General features: G+C 46.8%; 1 protein-coding gene across 1 annotated transcript in view; it reads left to right on the top strand.

Annotated features, from left to right (window-relative positions):
- The window catches only part of GLDC (glycine decarboxylase), a 232,154-nt gene that overhangs the window by 118,999 nt on the left and 89,129 nt on the right, over positions 1-24,026 (top strand). Inside the window, exons 4-7 of the mRNA XM_086961354.1 lie at positions 15,000-15,164; positions 15,818-15,895; positions 22,937-23,084; positions 23,175-23,371. Coding sequence (XP_086817480.1) covers positions 15,000-15,164; positions 15,818-15,895; positions 22,937-23,084; positions 23,175-23,371 — 588 coding nt within the window. The remainder of the gene's footprint in view (positions 1-14,999; positions 15,165-15,817; positions 15,896-22,936; positions 23,085-23,174; positions 23,372-24,026) is intronic.

A 24,026-nucleotide genomic window follows, 5' to 3' on the forward strand; every position in this document is an offset into this window, starting at 1 on the left:
TTTTATATTACATTTTGAAAAGATAGAGCAATATTAGTAAATAGAGTACAATAAGTTACTGCGCCGTAAAAGCATGCAGACGAGAGAAATTAGATGAAATGTAGTCATTTGAATAACAAAGTCTTATGAATTTTTTTTCTCATGATCCTTCAATGTATAGTTGGCACAGTTGCTGTACTTATGTCGTTTTTCTCTCAAATGTGTCATCGGTTTCATGTGTCCGTTAAAGGGCACAGCAGTTCCCCTGTTTCAGCAAAAGCTTCAGGCGTGCTCGCACGCCAGTGGTGCCTTCTCCCGCCTTTGTTTACCCACCTTTTTAAGCAGTGCGCACAGCTTCAGATCTCATTGGTTATGGTTGTGGGCCATTGTGTGCTCATGTGACTTAGAGCAGCTAAAACTGCTCCTGGTGGGGTTTTCTAAGCAAAATGCCTCTGTGCCTTGCTTCTTGCCTGCTGAATTCCAAGTGGCCTGAATTCTGACATGCCAGGCTAACACCTGCCTATTTGCTTGGTCATTCACACTACCACTCTTCCATCCAATCGTCTGAGAGTAATACTGCACAGGAGATACATTGGGACCTTTCTTTATAGCATCAAAGCTTGCTTTGCAAAAAATTAGGCTGAGAGTCAGTAAAAATCATTACGTTTTATGACTGCCTAACCAGTGCTCAAGGTGTGATTTTTATGAGATAAACACCTGAGATGCTCCAACAAACCCCCATTGTCTGCACATCACTACTTCACGCTACAGTGAGATTGAAGAGTGTTACTGGGGTGCTGGTGATGACAGCGGTAATGGATACCTGATCAAACACTAAACCAAACACCAACTTCCTGATTGGCCCAGAAATTCAATCAACAGACATGTCCAATAGATATTATCCTTACTGTGTTCCAATACCACATTTCAAAACTAGGTGCATGTGTATTTGTCGTTTTCGAAATGTGAGTCACATTTTTAGGGCCTTATCTATGTGGAGGCCCGCAAATTGTATTTTTTAATTTTTAGGGCTGGCTAGAGGTGGCTGTAGTTGCTGCCTGAGCTCATGTGATACCAACAAAGTGTAGGGGGAGTGGTCAGAATACAGTTTCTTTGATCAGCCACTTGGACTAGGACCTGCTGGCCAATTGAATGCAGTCAGCTTAGGGTGTGCTTCCAAAGCATGGGCTGCAGGAGCACACCGGAGAGTAATGGGACACAACAGATTGATAGCACACAGGACAGATTACAGTATCTTCCCCCATTCCTGTCGTCAGCCTAAACATCCCCATTCCCTTTTTTGTCCTCTGTTAATATACTTTTCCTTTTTAGGTCTCGCCGGTCGATGCGCATGCGCATCGAGCTTGCGAGACTATGGGGGCTTAAACACTCTTTAACCAACTTGCAAGGAATCGTGGCGATTCCTTGCAGTGCCCGTGAAATTTAAGCTCAATGCGCATGCGCATTGAGCTTAAAAGCGCGTGCACATGCCCCCAGCCGCCTGCCTTGCATGTCTTTTCCCTCAGCCGCACTCCTCCCACACCCCCGCTCCGCCCCCTCCCCTGCCTGCCGTGTCGCAGCCCCCTCCCCACTCTCTCTCCCAGCACACCTCCCCCTCCAGCATACAACACGGAATTCAGGCTCCGCCAGCTCGTCGATTTATTTTAGTACCAACCAATTGACAAGTCGCCAAACATATGCTTTACTTGAAGTTTGAATTATTTTACTTAGCTTGGGGCTGACGATTATTTGACAGTGAGCGTGACACGCATGAAAGGGTCTCCTTGAAGGAAATTCAGTTTCTTCAACAGGCACTCTGCTCCCCGCTCCGCCCGCCCTCCCCTGCCTGCCGTGTCGCATTTCTTCAGGGCACCTCCCCTCATCACTTCCCCAGCAGCATCTGTTCCCCAGCCTGCCTAGAGCAGCTCTTCCTGCTCCGCCCTCTCCCCACTCTCTCTCCCCTCACGACGCTCCTCCCGCTCCGCCCCCTCCCCACTCTCTCTCCCAGCACACCTCCCCCTCCAGCATACAACACGGAATTCAGGCTCCGCCAGCTCGTCTATTTATTTTAGTACCAACCAATTGACATGTTCCTGTAACTTATTTAAAACTACCATATTTTATAAAACACAATTACGCCCAAATTATTTACTCATCACTTTCGCGGTGGCAAGTCTGCAATTCATGAAAGGGGGAATGGGAAGTCACCAAACATATGCTTTACTTATAGTTTGACTTATTTTACTTAGCTTGGGGCTGTCGATTATTTGACAGTGAGCGCGACACGCATGAAAGGGTCTCCTTGAAGGAAATTCAGTTTCTTCAACAGGCACTCTGCTCAGCACCCCACCCTTCCCCCACACGTGACTGCTGCCTTCTTTTAAGCTACAAATGAAGCGTACTTACTAACACTCAAACCTTCCTGCCTGAACAATTACCTTAACCGGCATATTACACCAGGCTCCAGCACGTGTAACGTGTGGAGTTCAATCTCTTACCTAAATGTCATTTCAAAGTCACATCTGAAAAGAGCTTGCTTATAATGTATAATGGCGCTGACGCATGGCTGATATAGTTCACATGATAAATAATGATAAACTTGTAACTTTCATTGTTTTACGCACAATTTCCGCAGGAGCATGATAAAAATTAAAACGTAGGAATTTTTTTTAGGCTAACTGATCTATTTCACCCTCCCACCTCCAATTGATGGGCCAACAAATGACTATTAAAACACGGACTGAATTATCTCATTTTGTATAATTATAGTCACAATCCAAATGCTGGATTTAATGCGAGCAGCTTAACAAATCTACAAGAACCGCATTTTCGAATTGGAGTAGTGGGTCTCAATTTCGCATATGCACTAAAGGCACAGTGCTCACAAACTCTCAAAGGTTATCACGAACAGTAATAATCCTAATAAATATGAGGTCACAAGGGGAAATAGGAAATGGGGTCCTTTTCGTTCAGTCATTTCTTTCTGGCTGGCTTGCCTGCACTACAACAGTACCCAGTTCTTTTTAAGTCCTGCTAATAATAGTTTCCACATGCTAACTTTAACTGGTGTGCAACTTCACTTGAGTAAATGGAACACAGCTGTGCAATTGCTCATTAAACATCCACCACCACCACATCCACCATCAACTCCAAATCCACCTCCACATGCACTACCACATCCAACATCACATTCACCGCCACATTCACCGCCACATCCACCGCCACATCCACCGCCACATCCACCGCCACACCCACCACACCCACCACACCCACCACATCCACCACATCCACCACACCCACCACCACTACATCCACCACCCCATCCACCACCACCACCGCATCCACCACCACCACCGCATCCACCACCACCACCGCATCCACCATCACCACATCCACCATCACCACATCCACCACCACATCCACCACCACATCCACCACCACCACCACATCCACCATCAACTCCAAATCCACCTCCACATGCACCACCACAACCACTGCCACATCCACTGCCACATCCACTGCCACATCCACTGCCACATCCACTGCCACATCCACAGCCACAGCCACATCCACAGCCTCATCCACCGCCACCAGATCCACCACACCCACCACCACTACATCCACCACTACATCCACCACTACATCCACCACTACATCCACCACTACATCCACCACTACATCCACCACTACATCCACCACTACATCCACCACCCCATCCACCACCCCATCCACCACTACATCCACCACCCCATCCACCACCCCATCCACCACCCCATCCACCACCACATCCACCACCACATCCACCACCACATCCACCACCACATCCACCACCACATCCACCACCACATCCACCACCACATCCACCACCACATCCACCACCACATCCACCACCACATCCACCACCACATCCACCACCACATCCACCACCACATCCACCACCACATCCACCACCACATCCACCACCACATCCACCACCACCACATCACCACCACATCACCACCACATCCACATCCACCACCACATCCACATCCGCCATATCCACCGCATGCACCACCACCACATCCACCACATCCACATCCACATCCACCACATCCACATCCACATCCACCACATCCACATCCACCACATCCACATCCACATCCACCACATCCACATCCACATCCACCACCACCACATCCACCACATCCACATCCACATCCACCACCACCACATCCACATCCACCACATCCACATCCACCACCACATCCACCACCACCACATCCACATCCACCACCGCCACACCCACCACCACCAACACCACATCCACCACTGCATCCTCCACCACCGCATCCACCACCACCACATACACCACCACATACACCACCACATACACCACCACATACACCACCACATACACCACCACATACACCACCACATACACCACCACATACACCACCACATACACCACCACCACTTTCACCACACCCACCACCACCACATCCACCACACCCACCACCACCACATCCACCACCACATCCACCACCACATCCACCACCACATACACCACCACATACACCACCACACCCACCACCACCACTTTCACCACACCTACCACCACCACATCCACCACACCCACCACCACCACATCCACCACACCCACCACCACTTTCACCACACCCACCACCACTTTCACAACACCCACCACCACCACATCCACCACACCCACCACCACTTTCACCACACCCACCACCAGCACATCCACCACACATCCACACCCACCACCACCGCATCCACCACCACCACATCCACCACCACATCCACCACCGCATCCACCACCACATACACCACCACATACACCACCACATACACCACCACATACACCACCACATACACCACCACATACACCACCACATACACCACCACATACACCACCACATACACCACCACATACACCACCACATACACCACCACATACACCACCACATACACCACCACATACACCACCACATACACCACCACATACACCACCACATACACCACCACATACACCACCACCACTTTCACCACACCCACCACCACCACATACACCACCACACCCACCACCACCACATCCACCACCACCACATCCACCACACCCACCACCACCACATCCACCAACACTTCCAACACCACCGCATACACCACCACATACACCACCACATACACCACCACATACACCACCACATACACCACCACATACACCACCACATACACCACCACATACACCACCACCACCTTCACCACACCCACCACCACCACCTTTTAATTAATATTTGCCTACCGCTTAGGGGGAAATAAGGGAGTCTTACCCGCACCATAATTTGCCACATACCCACATTTGTGGGCTAGAAGGGACTCGGGGGCTCTGCAGCATCATCGCGCCGGTTGTGAGCGCCATCTTGGAGTGGGGAGAAGTCCTTCCACTCTCAGCGCCATCTTGGTGAGGGAGAGACACTCGCCCTGCCAGGACCCTCGCATTGGAGGAGAAGGTATTATTAGTAGGACCTCTACCTCGTTCGGGCAGACCTTGACCTAGTGCTTAGTGCTAACGCTGCTCCAGCGCTGCGCGCACATCGCTCCTTTGCTTGTAGCATTTTAAGCTTTACTTGCCGTTTTATGTAAATTGCGCCGAGCGCTTCGCGCTTTTAATTAATATTTGCCTACCGCTTAGGGGGAAATAAGGGAGTCTTACCCGCACCATAATTTGCCACATACCCACATTTGTGGGCTAGAAGGGACTCGGGGGCTCTGCAGCATCATCGCGCCGGTTGTGAGCGCCATCTTGGAGTGGGGAGAAGTCCTTCCACTCTCAGCGCCATCTTGGTGAGGGAGAGACACTCGCCCTGCCAGGACCCTCGCATTGGAGGAGAAGGTATTATTAGTAGGACCTCTACCTCGTTCGGGCAGACCTTGACCTAGTGCTTAGTGCTAACGCTGCTCCAGCGCTGCGCGCACATCGCTCCTTGCTTGTAGCATTTTAAGCTTTACTTGCCGTTTTATGTAAATTGCGCCGAGCGCTTCGCGCTTTTAATTAATATTTGCCTACCGCTTAGGGGGAAATAAGGGAGTCTTACCCGCACCATAATTCGCCACATACCCACATTTGTGGGCTAGAAGGGACTCGGGGGCTCTGCAGCATCATCGCGCCGGTTGTGAGCGCCATCTTGGAGTGGGGAGAAGTCCTTCCACTCTCAGCGCCATCTTGGTGAGGGAGAGACACTCGCCCTGCCAGGACCCTCGCATTGGAGGAGAAGGTATTATTAGTAGGACCTCTACCTCGTTCGGGCAGACCTTGACCTAGTGCTTAGTGCTAACGCTGCTCCAGCGCTGCGCGCACATCGCTCCTTTGCTTGTAGCATTTTAAGCTTTACTTGCCGTTTTATGTAAATTGCGCCGAGCGCTTCGCGCTTTTAATTAATATTTGCCTACCGCTTAGGGGGAAATAAGGGAGTCTTACCCGCACCATAATTCGCCACATACCCACATTTGTGGGCTAGAAGGGACTCGGGGGCTCTGCAGCATCATCGCGCCGGTTGTGAGCGCCATCTTGGAGTGGGGAGAAGTCCTTCCACTCTCAGCGCCATCTTGGTGAGGGAGAGACACTCGCCCTGCCAGGACCCTCGTGACATCCAGTCGGCCATTTAAGATGGCCGCTAGACTAGTGCGCAGCGACGGTGCGCAGCGGGGGCGCCGTAGGGGCGCCGGAGGTGCGCCAGAGGTAAGCCCGTTTGCGCCCGTTCGCGCAACGGACGCGCTTAGGGCCGCTACCTCTGGCCCATCCGGTTCAAACCGCATAGCTTACACTCGGAGTGAGCTCATCGAACTTAGACCTGGGCAGGACCCGGTTAGACCTTCTACCTCCAAGCCAATCACCTGTGGTTTGCTTAATGTTAGATCCCTCTGTAAGCACCACACGGAAATAGCCTTCCTCATTGAGTCTGAACAGCTCGATGTCCTCTTTCTCACAGAAACGTGGACCCGGGAGGACTGTGAGGTCGAGCTGGGTTTAGCCTGCCCTTCAGGATTTAAAATTAGCCACTCACCGCGCCCACTTAACCGAGGAGGGGGAATCGGATTCATTCATAGAGACTCGCTTACCCTCTCCCAGTTAAAGATTCGAGAGGTACCGGGATTTGAACTGATGGGTTTTTCAGTCAAACAGCAGGAGTCGATCTGCTGCTCGGGTGTTCTGTGTTACCGTCCCCCAGGACCAGCACCATCCATTCCTCTTCTTATTGACCTGATCTATGAACTTGCCAGCTCCCACTCCAGGTTATTAGTTCTTGGAGATTTCAATCTGTGGGCAGGCAGCTCGCTGGAAAATGCATTTTTTTCTCTTAGCCAAGCCTGTACAGATATCAACTTAGTACAGCTGGTGAACGCCTCCACGCATCGGAAAGGCCACATGTTGGACTTGGTGTTTGCGGATCCTCAATGGGCATCATTCGTGGACATCAAGTGCCAATATTGGACGGACCACTTTCTGATCAGGTTTTCCCTTTGGTCGGAGGACCCTGCTTCGCGTAAGGCTGGACTACCTCTAGCTAAGCTAGAGAGACCTTGGTCCCGCATCCTAAACACCGTCCCATTGCCGAATATCTTAGATGAGGACTTCAAACTTGGCAATACAGTCGAAGACAGTTACACCCTCTTCTGTCAGTCCATAGCTAGCTCGCTGGATAAGTTAGCGCCCCTCCGGAAGTCGCGAGGGAGAGTGAACCGAGCTAGTCCTTGGTACACGAGCGAACTTCGCCAGCTCAAACTCGACTGTAAACGCGCGGAAAGGGCCTGGAGGAAGCAGTACCTAGACTCTGAGAAAATTGCATTTAGGTCTGCTATGCATAAATATAAAGCCCAAATTAAGATAGCGAAAGTGACCTTTCTTGAACTCACTCTGAATCAGGCCCCAAACAAGGCTCAGGCTCTTTTTAAAATTGTTAAGGACTTGGCTCACCCTACGTGTGTGGCTAGTGCTGTTCCCTCGTCGCAAGCTCTTTGTGACTCTCTTGCGGATGCCTTTGAGGAAAAAATCCGTAAAATCCTAGCAGGTCTGCAGGACCCACGGAATTCCACCACTGAGGAGGGAGCTCCGGAGGAGATGGCCAGTCGACCCCTGCAGAGGGCTACTAATCTCTGTCAGGAAGCTCCGGTCACGCCCTCCAGTCGACCCCGACCTGATGAGCAGCCCCCCAGCTTGGGAGCTCCGGCGGCGGAAGCCAGTCGACCCCAGCTGAGTAGCCCTCCTTTCCTTCTTTTGGATCAGGCCCTCAGCCTGGGAGCTCCGGCGACTGCGGCCAGTCGACCCCAGCTGAACTGTTCTTCCTTCGCAGCCCCTGATTCGGCTCCCTGCTTGGGAGCTCCGGCAACTGTAGCCAGTCGACCTCAGCAGGGCAGCCTCCACCTTCTTCCTGTGGAGCCAGCTCTCAGTTTGGGAGCTCCGGCGAGCGAGGCCAGTCGACCCCAGCTGAGTGGCCCCTCTGTCCCCACTTTGGATCCGGCTTTCTGCTTGGGAGCTCCGGAGACCGTAGCCAGTCGACCCCGGCAGAGGAGTCCCTTTCCTCTTTCCTTGGAGCCGGCCCTCAGTTTGGGAGCTCCGGCGAGCGAGGCCAGTCGACCCCAGCTGAGTAGCTTCCCCCTTCCATCCCTGAAGGAGTTCGGCGACTTAGCCCTGACGATTTCTTCCGGTTCGCCTTTGGATCCGCTCCCTCCAAGACTATGGAAGGTGTTTCAAGAGGACCTCTTCCAGCCCCTGCACGCCATCTGCTGTCAGTCATTCGAGACAGCTACTGTTCCAAGCTGCTGGAAGAAGGCAGTGGTATCCCCGCTCTTGAAAAAACCTACGCTCGACCCTGCCTGCCTTTCTAACTACCGGCCAATCTCCCTGCTCCCTTTTCCGGTTAAGATAATGGAAAAGCTGGTCACCCGTGCTCTGTCCAGTTTCCTAGAAGGGAACAGCTGGTTGGATGAGACGCAATTCGGCTTTCGCCCAGCGCATGGGACGGAATCCGCGTTGGTGACCGTGTTAGACAACCTACGGGCGCGAGTCGACAGCGGTCGGACAGCTTTTTTGGTGCTGCTCGACATGTCGGCCGCGTTCGACACGGTCAGCCATCCCACCCTGATCTCTAGGCTGGAGGAATGCGGGGTCAGTGACAAGGCCAGGGATTGGTTAATCTCCTATTTGGACTGCCGTCAGCAACGGGTTTCGCTACCCCCCTTCAGTTCAGAGGAGCGGAGAGTGGGACAAGGAGTACCTCAGGGCTCGGCCATCAGCCCCATACTCTTTAATGTCTACCTCCGCCCCCTAGTCCAGCTCTTTAAAACCTTTGGTATCTCCGCATTTAATTATGCGGATGATACTCAGCTGGTCTTTTCGCTGGAGGGTCAGGATGCAGTCACACTGGAGACCTTTCACTGGTGCATGCAGGCGACAGCGGAATGGCTCCGGTTGAACTCGCTACAGTTCAACGGAACAAAGACGGAGGTCCTACACTGCTCCACTGATCGAGTCCCTCGCGATCTCCCAGTAGACTTCTGGCCCCCGTCCTTCTCAGAGACGGTGTCTGCGGCACAATCAGCGCGCAATTTAGGCGTCACTTTTGGGCCTAACCTGCAGTTGGATCTACATGTGAATAAGATTTCTTCTACATGTATGATGCTGATGCGTATGCTGCGCAAGGTCCTTCCTCTCCTCCCTGCGCAAGCCAGACCAGAAGTAGTGCGTTGTACCATCCTAAGTCGACTTGACTATTGTAACGCACTACTTCTGGAGGCCCCGGTAACACTCTTGGGCAAGTTGCAAAGGGTGCAAAATATCGCTGCTAAACTCGCCCTTTCTCGCCCCTACCACAGTTCTTCTACGGCAGCATTGCGAGAACTTCATTGGCTGCCAGTTCATCTACGGGTGCGCTATAAAGCAGCGTGTATTGTGTTTAGAGCTATTCATGACCTGGGCCCCATTCCTTTGCGGCGAATGTTTGCCTGGTACTGTCCATCTAGAGCTTTACGCTCTTCGTCATCCAGGCTATTGGTAGTTCCACGATTCCAGAGAGTGAGGATGGGAGGCCGCTCTTTTAGAGTAGCGGCAGCCAAACTCTGGAACTCTCTACCTATATCCTTGAGAAGCCTTGGAGATCTTCCATCTTTTAGAAAGGCTCTAAAAACTCATCTTTTTCCCAGGATAGGCTGAGCTACTGTTTCATTGAGTACGGGTCAAAGCGCCAGGATGCCCTTGGTGGTGACAGGTTGCGCTATATAAGTATGCCACAATACAATACAATTCACCACACCCACCACCACCACCGTATCCACCACCGCATCCACCACCACCGCATCCACCACCGCATCCACCACCACTGCATCCACCAACACCACATCCATGACCACCACCGCATCCACCAACACATCCACCACCACCATATCCCCCAGATCCACCACATCTATATGTGTGTGTGTGTGTGTGTGTGTGGCTCTGTGTGTGTAGGTGCAAATGCAATGTGCTTGGATTTTCGTCACAATAAAATACACTGAACATAATCTTCACAAAACTTATTTACAAACGTTTAAGGTATTGCCATTATAAATTAAAATAACTTTTAATTAAGTATTAATCATTTACAAAAATAAAAGCCATTGTGATTTGTAATATCAATACATCTAAGTCACGTAAATACAACACACATTGCATTACAAATGCTATAGGTGTCACATTTGCGAAAGTTAAAACTATTGACATTGTAACTGACAAACCTATTAATTTTGCTATTTTCAAAACCAACACATAAATAAAGTGTCATTTACAATAACAATCGCTCAAACTTTCCTAATGCGAGACCTATTGCATTTCCAATGCTTGTTTTTTTACTTTTTCACCCTTTACTCTTTACTACTGTCAGCCTGGCTAAGTTTGCCTAAACACTGCTTTTAACGGTTTGTCACAGCTCTTCTCATAACAAAAAAAAAAAACATTTGACATTCGATTTGGCTTATAACCAAAAAGTTCCTGGATACTTATATCCATGCAGTCACTGTTGCATCCATCCATGCACTCAGCGCTAATCCTCCAAGCACTCTAGGCCCCTTATGCTTGCAATCATCCACCCATTCACTCAGTCACCCACTTGCCCATCCACGGTCCCACAAAGGTGCCAATATAACAGAAGGCACTTTAAGTTCTATGTCAGACCTAGTGCAGTTCATCTTCTGATCAGATCGCTCGATTTCCATACTGGAGCCACTGAGTAAAACTGTTTGAGAACCCGTCAATGGACTGGTGCAGGAAAGTCCTGTTAGGACCGGTCTTCGGAAACCAACTTCCTGCTGCACCGCAGCTTTTCACTTGGACTGTTCCTTCACTTGCCCCCCAGGCGAAGGCGAAGTTTGTTTGCTCAGCCCCGGGCACATTAAGAGACATTCCTGCTCGGGCTCCACTGTATAATTTGCATGTGCTTTAATGTACGTATAAATACCAGACTACAGACCCATAACTCGAGTTATTTATTATCTCGAGTTAACACCCTGCGGCTCTCCACACCCAGCAGCAGCTCCCTACATAGAACTGTGCTCTTCAGACCCGCCTTCCAGAACAGAAGGCGGGTCTGAAGAGACCCCACACATTCATAATTTTAGAAACCTGTGATTTTCACCCTTTTGCTGTCTGTCCCTCTGAAAATGTAGTCATCACAACTGGGCATAGCTTTCCGGATGTGCACAGGTGGTTTGTGGTAAACTGCTTTGTTAGACGTGTCCCAAAGTGCACTTTGACCTTTAATTCGCTCGGATGAACATTGTGGATTTCCAGAATGGCTTTTATAGCCGTGAATGTTATGGAGTCTGTTACATTGGTTAGTGGCCCATGGTTTTGCTACACTTGCTTCAGGCCATTCCAGTTCGCTGCACACGCTGTAGTTACGTGTCCAGCTTATGACCCTGCGTTAGCTGGAAAACGCATTAAAACTTGAAACCGGATGCCACCGACCGCACTTGTTTTCCCTTTTAATATGCATTGGCCCAGACAAATGTCCCTTCTGCCTTGCTTGCTTTACATCACTGCATAGTGTGTGGCTGATGGACAAACGTGTCGATTGGATCACGGGGGATGCATGCTTGTTGTCCCCATTCCTTCTGTCGCTCTCTGCAAGCCCCGCTCTGAGGTCGTTGCCTTGGAAACGGAGCTAACAAGTTTCAGTGACGTGACGGGAAAATGAATGGCCGGGCTTGAATGAGCGGGCTCTTCAACACATTTACATCTGGTCTAGACTTGTATTTCTGGGGGCTAGATGCACACGTTTGTTAAACCAAAGCTCGTTTGAGGAAGGTTTTGGTTTGTTTCTGTGCTCCACCGCTCCCTAGAGAATATGCTGTAAAGTTCAGGACACAAGTGATGTCGTTTGAAGGACATTTGTGTTTTAACTGTGTACCCGTATATTCACTATTACGAAACCTGAAAGGTATCGATAAAGTGTCTACGTCCCTTTTTTGTTTAAAATTGTTATTCTGGCCATCCATGCTGGTTTTACAGTTTGAGCACAACGCCCAGGAGGAAGCCAGTGTGACTGCTGACGTCAGTCTTGTTTTGTTTTTGAATATTTTTTTAAAACCTTTTTTTACAATTGCACTTTCCTCTTCACGCAACAGCTAAACAAAATGCAGTAATGCTGTAAAACTTGTTTTATTATATACACGTGTGAAAATAGTTTTTAGAATAAAGCAAGGAGTACGCTTTTGAGCCAGACGTTTTAGTGTTTCGAATGAAAACTATTGGCATCCAAGGTATTCCAGGCAAACTTTACCAGCACTGAAATGTGCATTTCTTACAACTTGTCTATACCAGGTGCTTGCTTTCTCTGTAGTTGCATGACCCACAGTAACACTCTTTGTTTTTATAAACAAGGGGTAGTGAATCTGGTTGCCATTTTGGGTTTGTGGTTCTTTTAAGGGGCAAGTTGTGTTGGGGTGTAACTTCGGTGTGGTTTGCACAGGCTGATTGCTATATGCTGAACTAGGATTTATCATTTTTACGTTGTAAATGTTTCCCCCTCCCCGGCCCCCCCCCCCCCCCCCCCCCCCCCCCCCCGTGCACGGTGGATGTTTGGTACAGTCATGGTAGCTGCTCTGTGTCCTGGGCAAGAGGATGATCTCTCATTTGTGTGTGAAGGGCGAGCATCGTTAAAAGGACCACTTTGTGTCTGTTCCTCTGTCTGATATCTTTGCTAAGGTTAAACTTGGGCGGCTCTAAAACCCCTCCCAGGGGAGAGTCCTCCTCCCCCCCACTTGCCCACTTTACCGCGTCTCTTTTACCCTTACATCACACCACTTACAACGTGATTTGGTGCCTTAAAAGGTCGCAGTTTATTCAGACATAACATGGTTGTACATTTCGCAATTTCATTAGTCATTTATAACATCCATGTTACTATATACTTCCATTGTCTTTGTACATTTATTGCTGTTATTTGCTCCCAACCAGTATTGTTTTGCGAGGTGCCCCTTTGGCCAGGCCTCTGTGACTGTGTTCCAAGGCTTCATCTTGTTACTGAAATTTGGTGGGTGTTCTTCAGGACCTGCCCGGGCTGCAAGTGGCGTTCCGCTTGCCCTGGAGCCTTTGTTGGTCCCTCGGCTGCTCCTCAGGGCCCCTGCTGTGTGGCATCCCAAAGACCCTGTGTGAGCATCTCATCTAATCGGCCTGTGGCTGTGTTCTGTCATTTAGCTCCCTCAGTAGCCCTGCCTTGAGGCATCTCAAGGGCCCTGTGGGAGCGTCACATCTACTCTGCCTGTGGCTGTGTGCCGTCATTCCTCCCTCAGGGCCCCTGCCGTGAGGAATCCCAAGGACACGGAGTCTTCCATCTACCGCTAGTAAAATTTCTCTTTTGTATATATTTTAAAAACAACCTGCAGTCTTTAAAAACAAGCACTGCCAAAGGCAATAGGTCTCATTGTTGCGAGAGCTATTGGCAATGTGTTTTAGCCATGTTGTACACTAGTGTGGCTGCTGTTAAGCATTGCTAAAAATAAGTGCAGTGGGATAGATTTGGTGGGGTAGATTGAGGTGGGGCAGATTGGGGTCGACTGGAATGGGTTGCTGTACTAGATTGGAGTTGGGTAGATTGGGGTAAATTGGAGCGGGCAGACTGGTATAGTTTGAAGTGGTGTAGATTTTTTACTTGCTTTTAAAATGGTTACATGACTCCAATTCCTTTGGCGTTATTTGTAGATTTCATTTTGTGCTTGTTTTTCCCAAAAGCTATACAGCATTAAGGTGTATTACTACTTTGTCTAAATAAGCAATTCATTTATAAACTTTCTTAAATGCCCCTCTGCCTTTTCTTTTTCATTGTTGTATGTATGGATGTTCTTGGGCTATTGTACTTTTAGGGGGGTTTTATTTCCGCAAGCAGTACAATAACGTAACTGTACATATTACAGCAGCCACATCATCAATTCCCCAGCATCGTGTACATGGTAGTAGTGACATAGCAATTAACAATACAGCACAGTCCACCCCACCATCTGAGTAATCAGCTCACTAGGTATCATGAACAGCCCAACAAGTATGTTATAAGGGGGGGGTCCGTACCTCCTTCGTCCGTGACTACGCAGTCAGGTCCTCTGATTACTTTGTTAGTGTATCTCTACACTATATCCTATCTTGCAGCCATTGCTTGTATTTTGGAACATTACTCTGGCCCCAGTATGCTGCCATCAGCCTTTTGGGCAGTAGGAGCGCTTCTGCCACAAACCAGTGTTCTTTAAGTTTTAGATTCTTGATTAAAACCAACAAGCATACCTGGATCGTGCAGTCTACAGAGTTTTCTGTCATCAAGCCCAGATCACATACCCCTGTCTTTCTTGCAAGTGTCCTACCTTGTTAGAGACAAACCCTTTACCACTCCCCTGCCACCTTAGTCTGGATATAAAATGCTCTATATGAAGCGCGAAAAAAATATTGGACACGTTTCAAGGTTTCGAATTGCTCTAAGATGTTTTTTTCTTTATTTTTAAAGGGTTACACAGTATACTCCCTACCAGCCGGAAGTATCCCAGGGACGACTTGAAAGTCTGCTCAACTACCAGACCATGGTGTGTGACCTCACTGCAATGGACGTCGCCAACGCCTCTTTGCTGGACGAGGCCACGGCAGCAGCGGAGGCCATGCAGCTAAGTCACAGGTAGTCAAAACCAATGAATTCTACCTATTAACCATCTTCCTTGAGCTTTACTGTGTAACAAGGTCCATACCCTATCTTATGCACTGTCATTAAATTAAAGCCATTCTTTGTATTGCTGTGGTGTTAGGCAAAACTAATTGGAGCCTTAACCAACTTTTTTTTCCCAGGCCATTGATCTGGAATTTGTTCTCCTACTAGAGTAGTTATCACAAAGTATGGACAGAAAGGGCACTAGCCATTTGCCCCCCAGTGGGAGTCTTGTCTTTGTTCTTTTTGTGTATTGAAAATTATTGGTAATCTGGCTAAAGTGATTACAACAGTCTAGTGCCGCAGGGTGGCGGCAGCCGGAGGGGTTACGCTGTGACCCATTCCTCAGCTACAGTCACACCTAAATGCCCTGCTTCCATAAAATAAGTTTAACCCCGTATACAAATTCCTCCTCCCTTTTTTCCCCGCTTTTCCTCCGTCATGTTGCTGAATGTAATTTCCAGAAGGCCTTAACCTCGCTTACTGAATGCAGCTTTTATTATTAGAAGCACTTCCGGATACCAGGGCGTCTGCACCCAGCCCAGGAGATGTAAAACCTATTTACATAACAAGGCAGCTACTTATTGCCGCACAAGAAATATTAAACTTTTTTTGTATCCTTTCAGGCACAACAAGAGAAGAAAATTCTTTGTGGATCCCCGCTGCCACCCACAAACTATAGCTGTGGTCTTGACTAGAGCAAAGTAAGTCATGTTCACGGTGAATATTTTTTCTGCAATTCACACAAAAGCAACATGAGGGTTATACTGGCATTGGTTAAATTTGCTGCCACACTAGACTTAACTCGAGAGTTAGTGCTTCAGCACGTGACAAAACGCAGGCCCACACGTCCCTGCATGCCCCTGCTGTGCAAGGACGCTTGCCCACAGTCAGCCAAAATACTGTGAATATCGCAAGATACTCTGGTCCCCTCGCCACAACCTGCAAAAGTGGGGGAGGCATTCATTTTGGGCTGCACCACTGTTGGAGATCTGTGGCTCCCACCCTCCTTCCACAGAAGAACCCTCTGATACATGTGAAATGGGAGATTTATTTTCGACCACCGAAGTCTTGTATTTATTGGGGGGGGGGGGGGGGGTGATGATTGCCGAAATCATCCATCTGAACTAGACTATTGTATTAAAAACAGTTGGCAAACTCCTTCTTGACCTTTGCCCATGACCCCTCCTTGCTGCAGGAAGAAGAACAAATTCCACATTTTCCCTTTGTGTCCTACTCTGGTTTAATCTATTCCTCCCCGCCAACCCCCAACATTTACTTGTGTTGAAGCTGTCCACCCACTTGGCTCAGTGGTTGGCTGGCTATCCATCACAAAACTTTCTCTAGACTTAACAAGCCGGCGACCATTTCCTCTATTTTATGTTCAAGTCACGCTACAACGTAGCCTTCAACCGAGGGGGAAAAAAATCCCACCTAATCCCCCGACTAATATTTAATTAATAAATGCATATAGTACCCACTTTGTATCTATTTTTATAAGCTTGTGCAAATCACTAATTGAGGAATGCACAGCTGCACTGAGGATAATCATGCAATGTCGATCACTCTCGCCCTCCTGCTGATCTCAAAGCATGAAGATGGCCTATTGTGATACTAAAGTCAAAGATACGTTTGAGACCATGGTCCATTAAACTTTTCCATACATAAAGCACAAACCTATGTATTAAACATAAGATTTTAAATATTATAAAATGCGCAAATAAGGTAGAAATACATTAAACATTATAAATAAAAACATCAAATAAATTAGACCCCTTTTAATATCCTTTCTTACTGCTTGCAAAATTCCCTACTGCAATTATTGCCTCTAAAAAAAAAATATCCATAGTGCAAAGAACTTTAACACTGCCTGGCGTGTTTTGATATTATATTACTTCAAAATGGGCCTTTCCTCCGTATAAAACCAATAATCCAATGAAATGTTGAAACTAGTACATTTCATATTACAACAATTGCAGTAACCACTTTGAACAGAAGAGTTGCCAATACCTGATCAAGATGCCGAAATTAAATTATAAAACTAAAGGAGACAAGACTCTTTCATTTTTATCCTCCAAAGCCTGGAATGCAATTCCCAAGAACCTTAGATCCTTAAGTCAGGAAAGCCAGTTTAGGAAGCAACTCAAAACATGGATTTTTACCCTCCCTGATGATTATGTAATGTCTGCTATCTAGCTTCCTAATTTTAACTCTTGCACACGGTTTATCTAGCGCCAGGATGCTCTTTTCGGAGCGATAGCCGCGCTGTACAAATACACAATACAAATACAAGTTGGATAGCTTTATTTCATACAGTATTGGGTTACTACCCAGTCTATATGTCAAGATGATGATCCGTAGACCTGGGTCAGGCAAATTAGAAATATAAGGATACACGTCTGCATTACTCCATCAATCGATTAGATGAATGTAGAATATTTCTGAACATTAATGCTTCAAATCAAGTTCTTTAGACATAATCACCATTTTCGTATTAAAGTCCGTTCTAGACCTTTTCATTGACTCTTAAGTGGTAGAATGTAAGGAGAGTAAAGTAAAACATTTCCTTAACTCGCAGCCCACGACCATTCACTCTATAAAATCAAATTTTTGCAAAAATATGAAATCTTGACCTCTCCATCTGGTAATAACTTATTGTAACATCGTATCCCTTATTTCATAAAGGAAAAACACCATGAGACAAGTTAAAGTTCTATCCTTATTGCTTGAACCGTAGACAATTAAGGAACACTTGAGTCTTTTTAGACTCTGGCCTTGCAGCTTGTACCAGCCATGATGACCATTGGTTAAGATTTCGGTTTCGTAAAGCAATTTTTTTGGCACCATTGGTTTAGAAACATGTAAGATCGGGATCATGGCACATATCAAGCTTGTATAACCCCAGGACACATGACCGTGCACAAGCTTTAACAGAGCGCAGATGTGGTTTCCGTTCTAAATTTGATTGGACATTAATACCAAGGTACCTATATGAGGAGACTCAATCTACCTTTTCCCTGTTAATAAACCATTGCTATTATTTCTTTTGGGGAACAAATATCAAACTCTTTGTTTTGTACATGTTAAGCACCAACCTTTTCTTTTCGCACTATTTGGAGAAACCCTCCAATTTCCTTTGTAAACTACTGGTGTAAGATACATAATTAACAAGTCGTCTGCATATAACAGACAAGGAATGTGACTTCAAACATACCACACCCCATTTTATGAGAAAATACTTGCACTTATGACAAAATAAATGGAAGCTCTGATTGGTAGAGGGCGAACAAAGTGGGAGCCAATACACAGCCCTGACGTAAACTATTTTTAATCAAGATTTTTGGGATAACAGGCCTTGCTGATTTATTTTGACCCTTGCACATTTACCCCAGTGCAATCCCTTCCAAATTTTTATTATCCCTAGAATAATTTTTAATTTCTTCTATTTCTCCCACAATGTATCCCGATTTACTGAGTCAAAGGCAGCTTTGAAATCTACAAAGCAGCAGTTTTGGTTGCTCAACATCTCATTTAATTGCTTGGCTAGAGACCATAAGCTAAAGCAGTGATATTTTCACTGATAACTGCATTAGATTGGTATTGTATTGACTTCACCATATCTCTTAGTGGTCCTTATCTAAGAAGCTTTGTCCTACAGTGAAAACTCCCATTGGCAGTTTTGACGAGTGTTCCGCCTAGCTTCTCTTAAATATCTATACTGTTCCATATATCTGAACGGGGGATTAAAGCGCTTTTTCTTTCCACAAATGTTCTGCCATTATAGCTCTAAAACTGAATGCTTGTATGCATTCTTTATGCAGGTGCCTTGTATGTGTAAAACATTAAAGAGCTACAGGCCTTCACATTTACTAAACCATGTTGGGCTCTCAATATATCACTTGTGGCGGACGGAGGGAATCCAGGTAGGTGTGACATTAAATAAAAACATCCAAGATTTTCTAACCACTGCCAGTCCCTCAAGTAGGACACGAATTCTTGGACACATTGCTATATCGAGTTAAGACTGGCAAACTCGCTTACTTTTGTTTATCCAACACATCTCTCCTTCTAGTCTTGTGAAAATCGATGAAGTGGTCTGTGGTTGGGGACAGCCTGCTTGCCATAGACCACCTGCTCAACCCTTTGCTTCATTTGCTTGCTTTTCTGCAATGACCGGTAGTCACCCACTGTCTGCTGAAAGAGAAGTACATTACTCTCCAGTGAGCTTCATCTAGTCTAGATCCTAGGAAGCTGGTCCATCTGATTTAGAAAAACTAGCAGGGATTTATTTTGGAATCTGTTAATTATTGATCATAAAAATACCAACACTGTACAAACATGGTCATTTTTTCATTTTTTCGAAAAGGAAAAGATAATAAATTAACTATATTCAGCATGAGGTAGATCCCAAACTGAGCTCTACCCTGCCCGCTCGACAACCTAGCTATAACCCCTGTCCAGCCTTTCCACTCCAAAAAAGTCTGAACGAATCCCTTGCTGCTGCTATTCACCCAGAGCCCTTTAATGATCTGAGGAATTTAGTATTTTTTCAAATTTGGGCATCACAATCTATATATCAATGTCTCACAAGTAGCCATGTCATACATGCTTTTCAGTCCTAAGTGGTAAGTTGTTAACCAAGATGTTTTTTTACAGTTTTAAAATGGCAGTTTTTGCCACTGCTATCGACCTAGATAACCATCTGTGAAGCCAAAGTCACTTCAAGGATAGTGGCTTTGTCAACGAGCAGTGCTATTCGAGCAGACAGTGGCTCTTCATCACCCAGCTATTTGTGTCCTCCCAAAAACTAGGCATATATCGGTCAGGTTTACCTAATTCCCACAATATATCTTCCATAGTTAGGGTAGCCAGATGTTCCATATTTGCCTAGACAGTCCTGTTTTTTCAAGGACTGTGTGGAAATTAAAAAAAATAATAATAATGCATGTCCAGGTTTTGAGAGGGTAGGGTGAGCTGTGAAGGCTTGTGTTTACAGTGACCCTCATCACAGCTGGGACAGTTTACTTGATAAAGAGTCTCCTGTTGTACTGCCTGGCCTCAGTCTTGCAGAACAGCGGGTTTTAATAAGGGATGAATAAGTCTTCATGGAGCACATCACACAGGACCAGTATCACAAACCTCCTTCCCTTGGAACAAAGCTTTCGGGGAGGGAGTCTTTAATATGTATATGTATTTATGTATGTGTGTGTGTGTGTATGTATTTGTGTGTTTGTATATGTATGTGTGTGTATGTATCTTTCTATGCTCTCACCTGCCTCTGCTCCACTTGCCGTGTGCTGCTTCCCGTGAAGGTGAGTCGCATCCAACTGTCAAATCCAGAGCTCCGTCTTGGCTGTGTATCAATGAAGCGCACTCTCTAAAGTTTCTATTAATAAAAGTTTACTGCCACATCGCAATCGGAATTCTTGTTGATTAAACTAAACCGCTCCACACTTCTCTCGGGGTGCCCAGCGGCAGTCAGCAGCGATTCTTCAGAAGTGGCTTCTGACTTTCCGAGTTTGGCTACTTCTGTTTTGCTGGGGGGGGGGGGGGGGGGTGTGTGTATCAGCTGACTAACCCTTGGAGTCACAACTTTTGTCTGGGGATTGAGAGCGACTTTTACTCAAGCCTAGAGCAACAGGCACAGAGCTCTTTGCTAGCCCAAAGTTTGGCAGGTGCATGTCCAGGGATCAGCAGGGCAGTCCTCCTTTCCTCTCGTCTTTCCTAATGTGGTTACTACCGAATGGGCTACCAGGAACCCTCCCACCCTGTAATAACGCCCGACTATGCGTGTCATCTAGAAATCCCAGAGTTCACTATTCTGCTCAAGATGTCTGAACTATTTCTCGGATGTTAGGAGCTGGGGTGGCTACCTGTGGGCTACATGCCTGTGAGTAAACTAGTTTGGTCCATGGTCTCTCCTCTGTTCCCGCTGCTGGCTTGCCTACCAAATAAAGGGACAGCCCTTTAGGAGTGCATTCGCCCTGTGCCCACCAAAAGTGGCTTTGCCTCTGAAGCTCACCTTTTGGCCTAATACCTTGAGTGGCTTTCTGCAAGGGGAGAGCTAACACTTTTCCCTGTAGCAGGATATCGTTCCTGAGCCTGGGTAGTCTTTCACACTGTTCTCCAGGCCGCCAGAAAGCTGTCTGGTGGCGAGTGACCATGTGAGGCCACTGGACAAAGTAGGTCAAAGAGGGGCAACTTTCTAAAAGTTGTGTTTCTATAAAAGTGACTTTAAATTAGACTTGTGCATCAAGTCTGGTTTAATGCCACGATTAATTTGATACCTTGAAGTACCCATGTCAGTAGCCCCATTGAAATGTTAGCTGAGTGATCAGCTGGCAACTCTGGTGTGAAGAAGATGGTGGAACACAAAGCCTCTTTTTTGAAGTTAAACAGCATAATATTGTCGCACCCTTTGAAGTGCTGAGTCAAGCTAACTTAACCTCAATCTGTCAACAGGACTTCTTGATGCTAGTCCTTGGGTTTTCTTTGCAAATAGAAATGAGATGCAGAGGCTTAAATGATGCACATCAAGTCTACAATCTCTAATATGCGAAAGGGGTATCAAATATAATCTTAGTACCGAACAACTGTATCCTGATGACCTGGAGCAATTCAGTACCAATGCAATCAGGATAAGGTGTTCTTTTTTTCAATGAAAAGTCTCTGATTTTCAAATTACAGGAAGGGTTCTGGACAGCACAAGTAGCAGAGGGAATATTGCTAGAGGTTGTTGTTTTTACTTTTATTCTGACATTCTACTCTGTCTAATGAAACAGATCTATATTTCCTAGATTACAAAGAGAGACCATTCTTGAAGAGATAGAATAATCTAATCTTATCAGTTACTCTTTAAGATGTGGCCGGATAAGAAAAGAGTGCAAATGTGTGGAAACGAGAGGGATGTAGTGCTGTAAATGTGATAAGTCAATCTTTATATTTATTTAATAAATTCGCCACACTGCAGTGTTGCCCCGAGGTTACAGCAAACTTTACTTAAGCGGGTTTCTAGTGTTCGATGATAGAAACTAGGATGTGGGAAAGAGTGATGACCAGTACAAGACAAAACAGAATAGTCCTTGGAATGTTTTTCTTTCACGTGAAGTCCGCGTTGGCATTTGCTGTGATTGCACTTTGCGCATTTCTGCATCTCCAGATAGTTAATGATCTTGTTAAAGGTGATGAGGATAAGGGAGGGGCAAAGCCATGTTTTTGGGAGAGGGCATTGCAACGATTCGCCCTAATAAGGGAAAACGTCACCATCCGGTCTGCATTACGGTGCACTCCAGCCCAATGCTGTATTGGGTCACTGCACTTTGACCACATTTTAAGGGTAAATTTTGGCTTCCCCCTCAAGTCTCGCTTGTTTCATTCCTCAGCCACCTGCCCTTGAGTTTGTGGCTCTACAATGACTAATGCTCAGTCTCCTTTCCTTGCTTTTCTACTGCGTTTGCGTCATCTTCTGGTTCCGGTTACCTCCGCCAGCCGTACTTTACTGGTGTGCTGCCTGGTCACCTGGCTAACCATACTCTCAGTTCTTTGCCACTCTAGGTGGTAGAAGCGGTGTGTCCTCATCCACAGCGGTTGCTTTTCTGTAATTCTATCACTGGTTGTCCAATAGCTCTGCAGACTCATTTTAGAGTAATATATAAACTTATACTTTAGGATGGTTCTCTACAAGTCTAACTATGCGAATATAAAACAGCTCTGCATTAACCTCCTCCTTTTTATTTGCTCATCAGTTACATTGGGGTTTCTATTGAACTGAAACTACCTCAAGAGATGGATTTCAGTGGTAAAGATGTCAGTGGAGTGTTGTTTCAGTATCCAGATACAGAAGGGAAGGTGGAAGACTTCGCTGAACTGGTTGATCGAGCACACCAGAATGGGGTATGAGTGGTTTATTACATAAATTGCTGAATGTATGTTTTTTTTCGCCTCTGAAACTTGACAACCTTTTCCATTCCTCCATTTCATCAGACTTTGACCTGTTGCGCCACTGACCTTTTAGCCCTGTGTCTTCTGAGGCCTCCTGGTGAGTTTGGCGTGGATGTCGCCTTGGGTAACTCCCAGAGGTTTGGCGTACCCCTGGGCTATGGAGGACCTCATGCTGCCTTCTTTGCTGTCAAAGAAAGTCTGGTGAGAATGATGCCTGGCAGAATGGTGGGAGTCACTAGGTAAGCAGTAGCCTTCATGTGGAGGATGTTGCCTGTTGTAGCATTTAAACTACATTGTTTCACATCGCAGGTTATTCCGAAATGTGGTTCCAGTAAGCTCTTGTTTTCTCACACTGATTAAATTATGCATTATTTCTAACTATTGAGCCAATTGAGTCCGATTAAGATGGCTAGTCAATAGGTAAAACGTTTTATGAATGGCCAGTAGCCTTGACCCTGTTTATAAATGTTCACCAACATTTCCAAGAAAGGTATACATTATCAGTGTTGCATTACACACAAGTGGACTAGGCCCAGGGTATGGCTGAAGGGGGTGTCCTGTGTCTGATATGAATGGTAACTGACTTTCCAGTGGTACTGGTGGCAACAGGGATACTGAGCACAAACCAAGGACAAATCTGGCACCTAGTACCAAGTCATAGGCCAAGCTGAAGGGCACTGTTAGCGAACTGGGCACAGGACTTGGCCACCTTCCCTGCCCATCACATAGTGGGCTTAGCTATTGACCATGCTCAGCAGCAACTAGAGCAAGTAAATGTAAATGTAGCTGTACTTGTAAAGCGCACTCATACTCCTGAGTGTCCTGGAGCTGTACTCATACCGCTAGGGAACCCTTCCTGGTTTTTCCCCGTGAAATGTCCACTCCTGGGCATCC

This window comes from Lissotriton vulgaris, chromosome 3_1, assembly GCF_964263255.1.
Source record: "Lissotriton vulgaris chromosome 3_1, aLisVul1.2, whole genome shotgun sequence".
Classification (NCBI taxonomy): Eukaryota; Metazoa; Chordata; class Amphibia; order Caudata; family Salamandridae; genus Lissotriton; species Lissotriton vulgaris.